Raw genomic sequence first — 11,370 nt, 5'->3', positions numbered from 1 at the left:
AAAGACAGGAAGACGAAACAGAACATCTCATTAATCACCATAGGCAGGCAGCTGGTTCTTACTGGCTTGTAATCAAAACACTAACAAGCCATTAGAGCTGTAACATTGTTTCCACATTATATTAACATCATGGGCAACAACCATTTCCAGGAGCTCAGCTGGACTTCTAACAGAGGTATCAGAACAACTCTAACAGTAAGAGAGGCTATATGATCCCCAGGCTGACTGACCCGGAAAAGGATGGCAGCCAGGCTCTCAGCAAAAATGTCTTTTCTTTGGTTCTCCTGAGGCCTCTTCATCACCGCCTCAGTGATCCTCAGCAGCACCTGTAGCATCTGCTCCCTACACACACCAGAAGATATGATTAGTCCATCAGTAGATTATCACATAACACAGTGGAACTGTCCAGGCCTGTCTGACAATACAGTCCTTCAGGTAAAAAGCAACCGCTTGGTTTAGAATTTGTTTTCCTATTTAAGCCAGTGGGTGTACACAAACAGTATATACAGTGCATTCGGAAAGTATTCAGACCCCTTTTTCCACATTTTGTTACATTAGACTTGTAAAATGTATACAATTATTTGTATTCCTCATCTATCTACACACAATACCCCATAATGACAAAGTGAAAACAGGTGTTTAGAATTTTTAGATTTGATTTGATTTGTAAAAGGCACACACCTGTCTATATAAAAGGTCCCACAGTTGACAGTGCAAGTCAGAGCAAAAAAACAAGTCTTGAGGTCGAAGTAATTGGTCAAAGTTGAAGGTCCCCAAGAACTCAGTGGCCTCCATCATTCTTAAATGGAAGAAGTTTGGAACCACCAACACGCTTCCTAAAGCTGGCCGCCTGGCCAAACTGAGCAAGCAGGGGAGAAGGGCTTTGGTCGGGGTGACCAAGAACCCGATGGTCACTCTGACATGGCTCCAGAGTTTCTCTGAGGAGATGGAACAATCTTTGAGAAGGACAACCATCTCTGCAGCACTCAGACACACCAAACAGGCCTTTATGGTAGAGTGGCCAGACGGAAGCCATTCCTCAGTAAAAGGCACATGACAGCCCGCTTGGAGTTTGCCAAATGGCACCTGAAGGACTCAGACCATGAGAAACAAGGTTCTCTGGTCTGATGACACCCAGTTTGAACTCTTTGGCCTGAATGCCACGCTTCATGTCTGGAGGAAACCTGGCAACATCCCTACGGTGAAGCATGGTGGTGGCAGCATCATGCTGTGGGGATGTTTTTCAGCAGCAAGGACTGGGAGACTAGTCAGGATCAAGGGAAAGATGAACGGAGCCAAGTACTGAGAAATGCTTGATGAAAACTTGCTCCAGAGCACTTAGGACCTCAGACTGGGGCAAAGGTTAATCTTCCAACAGGACAACAACACCAAGCACACAGCCAAGACAACGCAGGAGTGGCTTCGGGACAAGCCTCAATGTCGTTGTGGCCCAGCCAGAGCCAGACCTTGAACACGATCGAACATCTCTGGAGAGACCAGAAAATAGCTGTGCAGCGACATTCCCCATCCAACCTGACAGAGCTTGAGAGAAGAATGGAAGAAACTCCCCAAATACGGGTGTGTTAAGCTTGTAGCGTCATACCCAAGAAGACACGAGGCTGTAATCGCTCCCAAAGATCCTTCAACAAAGTACTGAGTAAAGGGTCAGTTATTTATTTTGAAGAAATTTGCAAAAATTCCTAAAAACCTGTTGAGAAATTGTGAAAAACCTGGAGGGTAGCCTCACGATATCTCAAAATATTGGCCACCATTAATTGGATATTTGAGTGCCGTAAAATAAAAAGTGAGCTATACCAAGTGTGAGTGGGTTAGGTTAATTGTCCCATCCTTTGTGGGATCTGCCTGTCAAGCAGCAGCTACCGGTAGAAACTTTGTACAGTTGGCTTAACATAGCGGTAAGTAGAAGTATGTACTTTTTTCTCCAACCAACATAGCTAACTTCGCTGGGTAGGCCTAACATTATTCCATTTTCAACATTGTTTTTAAATAGTGTTTAGTCACGATTGCTGCTGACAAACATGATAGGCTACATTGATTGACGGACCACGTCAAATTGGCTAGCTAGCTAATAACAGACCACGTCAATCAAGCTAACTTTCAGGGGATAAACTAGATGACTATATCTAAATATGGTTTCATTTACGGTGATGACAGTAGTCCGACAGACATCTTTACCAGGACGATGTCAAGCTCTTTCCAAAAGCCTAATCTCTGATAAAGCAAGCTAAATGACACATTGCTTCTGCTAGCGAGCTACAATTGGATAGCCAAACGGATCTGACCCTCGCGCATCTGAAAATACATGATCAATTGATGTTTACTATATAACTCTGATGATAGAGCTAAATGTGGAATAATCAGAAATGTGTAGTTTTGACTACGCTCTTCAAGAGGAGATATTACAACCAAATAGGTGTAATTGATCTTGAAAACAGCACGTAGTGGTCAATGGATTTAGTGTAGATGGGGATCTCCTTGCCCCCCACCGGGGGCCCCAGCAGCCAAACTGAACGCTATTGTGACATTTTATTGATCATGCTTAGTGTATTTCAGTATGTACGTTGATGAGGTGCTGACTGACGTACCATGTCTGCGTGTTCATGGCGTGCTCCATGATCACGTGGCGGTAGATGCTCAGCACCCCCTTGCACACCTCCACCTGGTTGTCCAGTAGCTTGGCCACGTCTGGGCACGGCTCCAGCAGAAACACGTTGGCCGAGTTGGTCAGGAACACCTGGGGGGGCGGTAGAGCATGGAGATAAAACTACGGTCAGGGGTTGATGAGATACATCTGGACACGCACAACAACAACAAAAAACGTGTCAAAAAAGACAAAACGCGCTCGCACGCACATACCTGCAGGGTGGGCTGGATGCCAGCCTTGATGTCTCTGTTCTGTTCCTCAGTGAGACAGCCCCGGCTGATGGCACTGCTGAAGGAGTATGTTCTGCCCCAACTGGATGAGCGTTTGTGACCATGACTCTCCAACGCCTGCAGGAGGACACGACCGTCCAGTCAGCGTGGCGAGTATGAAATTGAGTGTTCCGAGTTAATTTTAGTCTGCGTATCCACTAACTTGTGCTGTGTGTATGTGTGTGTGTGTATGTGCGTGTAGTTGTGTAATAATAATAATTAGGTTAGTGTTTATTTGTGTTTTATACACGTGTGAAATGGAAATGTGTTTTTTGTTTATCCCAATGTGCAGAAATGTGTTTTTTGCAAAATTGGGGCGAGTAGAGTCACAGGCAGGGTCAGCCATTATCAATGGCGATCCTTGGACCAATTAGGGGTAAGTGCCTTGCTCAAGGGCACATTGACAGATTGTTCACCTTGTCGGCTCGTGGATTCGAACTAGCGACCTTTACGTTTAATGGCCCAACGCTCTAACCACTAGGTTACCTTAACACACTTGTGTGTGTTTGTCTGTGTATCACTGCCATTACCTGTGTGTGTGTGCTATCGGTCTCCGAGATGAGCAGCTGCTCTGGGTTCTCCTCCACCTCGGCCTGTCTGCTCTTCTCTGGCTCCGTCATGAAGCCTGGCTTCTCCTGCAGGATCCACTTCCTGTACACCTTGATCACCTTCCGGGTCGCTGACGCCTCACAGGAGGGCAACAGGAAGGCCTGGAGATATAGACAGATATTACACAGTATAGTGCAAGAGAAAATAGGGTAATGGGCGTTGGATAATGAATAAATGTATTTTCAGGATCCTAATAAGGTGTTTGCTAAATGACACGAAGCAGATGTGGTGGCTAAGGACATTTAACTTGAATTAACTTGAATTATTGAATTTGCTCCAGCTAAGTGGATCACTTTGATGTAGTGATAGTGTCTTTGCACTAGATGGCAGCACACAACAGATAAGATGGTTTCCTACTCAGCATCATGTTCCAAAGCTAGTGGGGAACCAAAGGAAATCAGCTTCACAACTAAAACTGTTCCTGCAGAGGAAAAGTCTAGTTTATTCTCTCATTGAGTCATTTGGAAACACTGTCATCATCTCTCTGTGGGCTGTACCTGGTGAAAAACCTCATTGACGAAGTTGATGTTGTCCCGTGTGGAGAGTAGGATGGCGTGCACCATGTCGTAGACGCTGCGGTGCTCCTCGTCGATGCTGCACAGGCTGGAGTCGCTGGGGCGCCGGTCAGACAGCGTGCTACTGTTAGAGTGGCTCTTCTCTGGCTCCGTGGGGCCGTTGGGCTCCCCCTCGCCACCACGGTCTTTATCCTTCTCCTGACTGCTACTACCTGCAGTGACAGTCTGAACACACACACAGCAAAGGCAGCGGGTTGGCAGCGGGTTCCAGTATAAATTATAAAGACCAAGACAAACAGAGCATTAACTGTTGGTTGAATTAAAATTATTCCAAATCAACATGAAAATAAACCTTGCCTTGGAACTGACCATTCAATCCTTTATGCATTAAAGGGATACTTTATCTACTTCCCTAGAGTCAGATGAACTCGTGGATACCATTTGTATGTCTCTGCGTCCAGTATGAAGGAAGTTAGAGGTAGTTTCGCGAGCCAATGCTAACTAGTGTTAGCGCAGTGACTGGAAGTCTATTGGCATCTACTAGCATGTTTGACATCGGACCTACCTGGATAAGTTTGGGGAGGACCTCGTTAGTCCCGTTCTTGGCGCTGGGGGTGGCGGTGCTGACGTACTTCTTCTCCAGAAAGAAGGTGACCAGCCAGGTGATGAAGGCCACACGGGGAGCCAGGTACTGGTCTCTCGTACAGAACGTGCTCTCGTTGTTACGGGTCACCGGGACATACAGAGGCTTTGGTCTGTGGTGGGGGAGGTCTGGGGGAGGTAGGGAGAGGGAAGGGTCAGAGACACAGAGAGGGAAACGAGGGTGATATATACACAGTGGGAGTTAGAGAAAGATAAGGATATTACACGAGATCTAAACACGCTGCTCTTTCAGTCAACATCAGGTTCTTTGCTGTTACTGGCCATTATATGAAAATATTTAATTCAGCCCACAAAGTAACTGACCTGAACAACCCTGATAATTACCACAGCCTCGTGGACTAGGTTAATGTTTCAAAGGATTTTAATTTCTATAATTCATGAAACCTCATTTAAACATGGGTTGAATACCTTTGAATTGACTGGCAATTAGCTAAAAATAGACATTCCCTCTCAGACAGAGTAGATCATTAGAACAGGGGAAATGGAGGAAAACATCAAGTTCATGACAAGATGTCTAAATTGCCTGGCCTCAGGAATCTGTGTGCATCGACTGTATTAATTAGCTTTTGGGTCAAGTTTTTGACTTGGCAAAGGCCTGTTGCTGCAATTATAAATTAGAACTTCTGACTTGCCTGGTTTAATAGAGGAGCATGATATTACACTTCCCCTCCAAAAAAATAAATAATTTATCCAAAGCTGCTTCTTAGGAGAGTAGCTAATACCCAATTTGCATGCCACTTTAAAAAAATAAAAATAAATGTAAAAAGCTACCAGGAGTGTGTTAGAGTCAAGCTGCATATTCAGAATCTCAAATGGAGTAAGCCCTTGAGTTTTTGCAAATTGACCCACGGTGACATAACGGTATAAAAAAAAAAGACTGCTCATTGCAAAGGGAATTACAACCCTACATGCACGGACTCACCCACACCCACACCCCTACCTAAAAGCGGCTTGTAAAGGTTGGTGAGCTTGGTGAAGGAGGGGAAGAGGTGAGGAAGGTAGTACTTCTTGAACAGACTGAAGAGAAACCTGAAGCCGGTATCCTGGTTGTCTTTGTTCTTCCACTCTAAACTGGACGCCTTTCAGACACAAAGAGGCAGACCGAGTCACAACACAGCCAGACAATAGGCCCCATACAAGCTTGGTACTGGACACATGACTTTGTTTTTACAGGAAAGAATGGCCTCATTTGATTAGATTATGCATTTTGAAAGTATTAGACCAATCCCACAGAGTGATCCAGTGTTGTCTAGGAAGGACAATATTGTAGCAGGAGCCTCACCTGGACAACCATAAACTTGAGCAGGGTTTGGAGGATGTAGCAGGTCTGGTCGTCTGCCAGCTTCTCCCCTGGCACAGCTGGCACCAGTGGTGTAATCTCCTCAGGCACCACCTTGGCTGTTGAGCCAGAGAGAGAAACAGAGCGAGAGAGGGAATGAGGAGTGAAGACGGCCTTCATCTCACTCCAGCAGCCCATTTCATGAAATAATCAGTGTAGTTCCCCAGGACCCAGACAATCCCAGTCAGCTGCCCCAGCTCAAATTGCACAACTTCCAGATGGCACTGAAACAGGTCTGAACAGCAAACTGAGACACATTCAACTGTAAGGACAGGGGACCAGAAGATGGAGCACCTTGGGGTGTGCTGAGCGTGTGTGATTGGTTTTACTATCCTTGCGGGGACAAAGAGTCCAGGATAGTAAAACAAGGAAAATTCCAGACAACTGGGGACATTTTGCCGGTCCCATCAAGGAAAAAGGCTATTTTAGGCTTAGGTGTTAGGGTTATGGGCTAAGGTTAAGGAAAATAGGATTTCGAATGGAAATCAATCGCTTGGTCCCGACAACGATAGTAAAACAAATGTGTGTGAGAGACGTTGAGGGGTCTCACCATCGGGCGGGTTGGAGAAAGGGTTGTAGATGATGGTATCCAGGGTGCAGGGTCCTCTGGTGGAGGGCACGGCAGGGAAGCCTGGCACCAGGCAGGCGAAGATGAGGAACTGCTCCTCTGCACAGTTATTCTGCAGGGCCTGCAGCCACAGCAGGAACAGACGAATTCCCTCACATCTGATCTGCATGCAGGAGGACAGGGGACAGGTTACTGTACACGGAACAGGATCAGACTGCTCCGTCTCCTTCACAGTCACGTGGGAGTAACATGTGCAAGTTTGTGTTAGAAAACGCAAAACAAGTCTCACCTTGAACGAGTTTCCAGTGTGCAAAAGCTTTTTCAGAATAGAACCTGCAACGGAAAGCGAGAAAGCATGAAGAACAGAGGACAACCCTGACACCAACAAAAGAGATATGCCTTCCACCTGATGTGTACTAGAGACACAACACACTACTCTCTGCACATAGTTACACTTAACACAGAGAGACAAGCACGTCGGTCTGTTCCATCAGTAAATATTGACCTTGGGGGTGGGGATAAACCAGTCAGGGAGGGAAGGCTGCTCATTCTCCTGATGAAAATGAACATCAATTGCCTGGCGTGCAGTTATGAAGCCAATCAGGTCTGCGGTAATCAAATGAGACATTGCTCTGATTGCTAAATGCCTGCTTCTCCACTCATCAGGTTAAATCAATGCGTTGAAAAAAATGAAGAATAAATTGCTTCCAATCCCAACTCCTAGGCTCCAAGAGATTGGAAATGAGACATAAGGAGACCGAGATACATTTTCCACCAGGTGACGGTCTGTAAATGCTTGTTTCTCTAGTGGAGGGGGCCCTAAAAAGACATCACTGGGCCCTGTCTTTCTGCATCTGACTATAAGTAGGCAACAGTTGTCTAGGTGAGGTGACTCCTTAAGGATGAGGCTAGGGAAGGAGGGACAGGTTTTAGCTGGTGTTTTGTGGACTAGGGAGCGTGTTTGGGGACTGCCGAGGGAAGATGAGCCTCCATAGTGGGAGCAATAAGCCCCAGGGGTTGATCCGCGGCGACGATCTCTGCCTCGTCGCTTTAGGGAAACGGCTGACAAACAGAAGATTATAATTGAGGTTATCGCTGCTTGCGAGGCTGAAACCGAGCGACGCATAATTCAATTACCAATTTGCATTTCAAATGAAGCTCTCATTTGCATTTTTCATTTACCTCTCCTTCCGCGACTAATTATTTTCTTCTCACACAAACTGTTAAAGAGTGGTTGTGCCGATAATCTATGCTTCCGTGGTTTATTTCGGTGGTTGTCGTAACACAGGAGGGGACAGACCTTTGACTAATGTACCCATGCGGAAGAATGCAAATATTACCACTGTAGGCCTATTCAAGGAGGGTAGAGTGAGTACCTTGAGTAACTTAGAAACAGCTGATTCACTGGACATACCTATACTGTGGAACTGCCATCGGCTGTAGATTCGTTCTGGTAGAAGTTGCAGAATTTTCTGGAGAAGATGGGAAGGAACGTGTAAAATATTAGCACAAATGCCTGAAGTGTCTTTCTCCGTACAGACAAATCAGAACACAGAGACAGAGCAGAGAAACCTGATAACAGATGGAGAGAGGACAGAATTTTTTTTACTCGATAGGCTTTAAACAAGTCACTTTTGCAGTAATTTGCACACCACACACTAGACAGAGCCATGTTGCTAAGCTGCTCAGACATACATCCTAAACAGAGCCCACTTTAAAAAAGCATAGCAGCCTTGTCAGTCAACCAGTAGTCACTGCTGTCCGTTCCTCCTCCTCTGTGTGTCTCTGGCCTGCTATAGGGGTGGCCCCGGTGACACGGGACAACGCTGGAAATGTCATCACCTCGCCAACCATGAAATTTACAACTCAATTAGAGCGTGTGACCTTTCAGCAGGCTATAATTACTCCTACACTGAGGGAGGGGTTAACTGGGTCCCTCTGGGGGGATAAAAAAGAGATAGGGGGGTGAGGGTTGGGGGGGATGAGAAGAGAGGACACCACTGTGGAATGTGCAGTGTGTGGCGGCTGGTCCGGTAATGGCCAGTGGATTGTGGGTAATTGATGAACCACTTGGTAGAGCAACCCTACCCTGGCCTGCATGATAAAGCTCTGATCTGAGAGAGAGAGTGAGAGAGAGGCCTCTGAACATTAAGTCCTCACCAGCAGTAGCTATACATGCAAACTGAATTTGCAGTGAGTCTTGAGAAATAGAGACTGAAGGAAGAGTCCACACATGCAGAGCACGGAGAAAGAGCGAGAGAGACCAGATCCTGGATCAGTAGCCAAGAGGAGAGCAGCCATGCCACATTATGGCTTCCAAAACGCATCTCATGTTTCGAGTACAGCACATCTCGGTTTATCAACACCTCCCCCCGCTCTGTATTTCTCCCCTCCTCCACCTCTCCTCTCTCTCTCGTTGTGCATCTCTCCTCGTGTCTACTCCACTCTCCGTCTAAATCCCTCTCCTTCTCAGTGATAGAAACAAAAATCTGACAGCCATCACTCCTGGTGTCCCTGTGTCCTGGTTGACTCCTCTCTGATCCAGAGCGTGACGATACATGTCCTTCTCTATTGCACCTTTCTATTGATCCCGGCTGGGATTAGACATGCCCAGCTCCCAGCACTGATGCTCTCCTTGGAGATGCAGACATTACTCTAGGTGGTAAAACAGTGGGGGGTAAGTCTAAGCCTGTGTGGTTTCCAGAGAGGGAGGGTGGTGTGTGTGTGTGTGTGTAACACCCACCCTTCGTCCAGGGGAAGGCAGGGAATGCAGAGCAGAAGCGGGGAGACTCCCCGCGGCGGTGAGAATGGCAGCCGCAACAATGGGACTTTACTGGCTGATATGAAGCACTGTGAGCCTGACAAAGGGGCTGAGCAGAGCGGGCTGACTGAGTTACTCTAATCTGGAGACGTACTCCAGGCATAAAGATGGGGTATTACGGAGGGACGCGTCCGACTCCAACCACATTTACATGATCCGTACTTAGGTTTCCAGCCACAGGGCGTACATGACACAGAATACACTTCTACCAGAGGTGTCCCACAAGGGCTTTCCAGCGCTCACAGACAGCCTCAGGGGAACTTTGAAGACTTTGTTTTTGTCATTGTACCCACTGATTTAAGCTTCACTTTGGTAGGATGTAACACCGCACCTGTGGAGTCTTTCTCATCCCTTGTTTCGACGCAACAACGAGAAAAGTTGGTGAATAAGTCAACAGGATTCGGTGGAGTTTCAACTCATGTTAAGAGCGAGCGTACTTTCCAGAAAAACATGAGGAAACTTTTCTTAAACCAGCCATATATGAGCCAGAGACAGTTTCTATAGGGCAGTCAGTCACAGTGGAGTTGGGAGTGAACGGCATGGCAGGCATGTGACCATCACAGCCCAGAGAGCCACAGCAGGCGAACAGAGCAGGGTCACAGTTCACTGTCATTTAATTCAACTATCGCGTGAACCTGCATTGAAAATGTTGGAGTAACCCAAATGTGTAGGACAGTTCAGTAGATCACTAGGCCTTCACCACCTACAGTGGTGAAATAATATGTGACAGTAAAATGTCCGGTCATACAGTGGAAGACTGAAAATGTTTCCAGGCCAACCCCACACAGTGTAAACAGTGGATTACTCATTTACACTGAAACCAAAATCACCAGCAGTTTGTAGAAGTAGATGCTGAGCTCAAATGATGACAGCCGATAGACTATCAAATAGAAGTAGGCCTAATATGGATCTGATCGGATTGGTTAAGTAGCCTATCAAACAGAGTTCTTGCTTGCGCGATATCTAAATTTGATCGTAACAAGCTTATCAGACATGCAATGTAGCACACATATAACCAAAAAGGCATTCGTGAAACGGCTTCATGCTGCTCTCTGACCAGTAGGTGGCAGCAACAACACGCTGTAGCTCTTCCTCAAGCTAATGATTACCAGTCCGATCAGTATTCACATATTCCACTGTTGTCAAAGTCAAAGCAAGCGGAATTCGCTGACCCTTACGTTTCATAGCAGGTCTTAAAAAAAAAGCTTTTAATGATCAGCTAGGATTTGTTTTTGACAGGGCCGGCGAGTTCAACCCACTGCCAGTGAGGCAGAGTAGACAAATAAGGCAAACCCAGTGACGGTTGCCTAATAGATACTCAGAGGTTTAGACCATAATAGCAACCTACAAAACGAAGGCCTAGACTACTACTCGACAGCAATGCATCAAATGACAAATCTAAACTCTCTAGTGGTCAGGTGAAGGCTGACATTTATGCTATTTGGCAGACACCTTATCCAAAGTCACGTACAGTCAATGCGTGCATACCTTTTGACATATGGGTGGCCCCGGCGGGAATCGAACCCACGACCATTGACTTTGCAAGCGCCAACGCTTGTAAATAAGCATTGATACTTGCACCAGAAGTCTCCTGCGAAAGATCTGACAATCCTAATCCAAACCGGAGAGGAGGAAAAACGCACAATGGCTCCATGTACATTCTCCTGAAGGATGTTGGCTGGTAGAAAACAAGCCAATAAAAAGCCATTGAGCTCTTTCACCCTTGATGCGGACGAAGGGGGGGATGAGGCCATTAACCCAGAGACACAGAGGAGAAGTATTGACGGGCAGCCACAATACAGGTTGACATTATTTTATTCATGACCTACTTGGAACATTCACATTTACATACCCAGCATTTTAATGGGTCGGCTCTGCAGCGAGCGGTTAAACTGACATCAATCACGGCCAATCGTCTGCC

The 11,370-nt window shown here is 46.4% G+C and overlaps 1 protein-coding gene across 8 annotated transcripts in view; it reads right to left on the bottom strand.

Annotated features, from left to right (window-relative positions):
* ralgapa2 (Ral GTPase activating protein catalytic subunit alpha 2) overlaps positions 1 to 11,370 on the bottom strand; it is a 139,013-nt gene that overhangs the window by 87,666 nt on the left and 39,977 nt on the right. For all 8 annotated transcript variants that reach the window (XM_090220681.1, XM_090220677.1, XM_090220682.1 and 5 more), the window contains 11 exons: positions 8,043 to 8,100; positions 6,918 to 6,961; positions 6,611 to 6,791; positions 6,004 to 6,119; positions 5,662 to 5,800; positions 4,624 to 4,829; positions 4,041 to 4,283; positions 3,465 to 3,644; positions 2,878 to 3,012; positions 2,607 to 2,755; positions 231 to 342 (listed from right to left, as the gene is read on the bottom strand). In XM_090220681.1, the coding sequence (XP_090076807.1) occupies positions 231 to 342; positions 2,607 to 2,755; positions 2,878 to 3,012; positions 3,465 to 3,644; positions 4,041 to 4,283; positions 4,624 to 4,829; positions 5,662 to 5,800; positions 6,004 to 6,119; positions 6,611 to 6,791; positions 6,918 to 6,961; positions 8,043 to 8,100 (1,563 nt within the window). The remainder of the gene's footprint in view (positions 1 to 230; positions 343 to 2,606; positions 2,756 to 2,877; positions 3,013 to 3,464; positions 3,645 to 4,040; positions 4,284 to 4,623; positions 4,830 to 5,661; positions 5,801 to 6,003; positions 6,120 to 6,610; positions 6,792 to 6,917; positions 6,962 to 8,042; positions 8,101 to 11,370) is intronic.

Source organism: Oncorhynchus mykiss, chromosome 25 (genome assembly GCF_057628025.1).
Source record: "Oncorhynchus mykiss isolate SJ-2025 chromosome 25, ASM5762802v1, whole genome shotgun sequence".
Taxonomy (NCBI): domain Eukaryota; kingdom Metazoa; phylum Chordata; class Actinopteri; order Salmoniformes; family Salmonidae; genus Oncorhynchus; species Oncorhynchus mykiss.
This window is presented reverse-complemented; position numbering and strand designations above follow the sequence as displayed.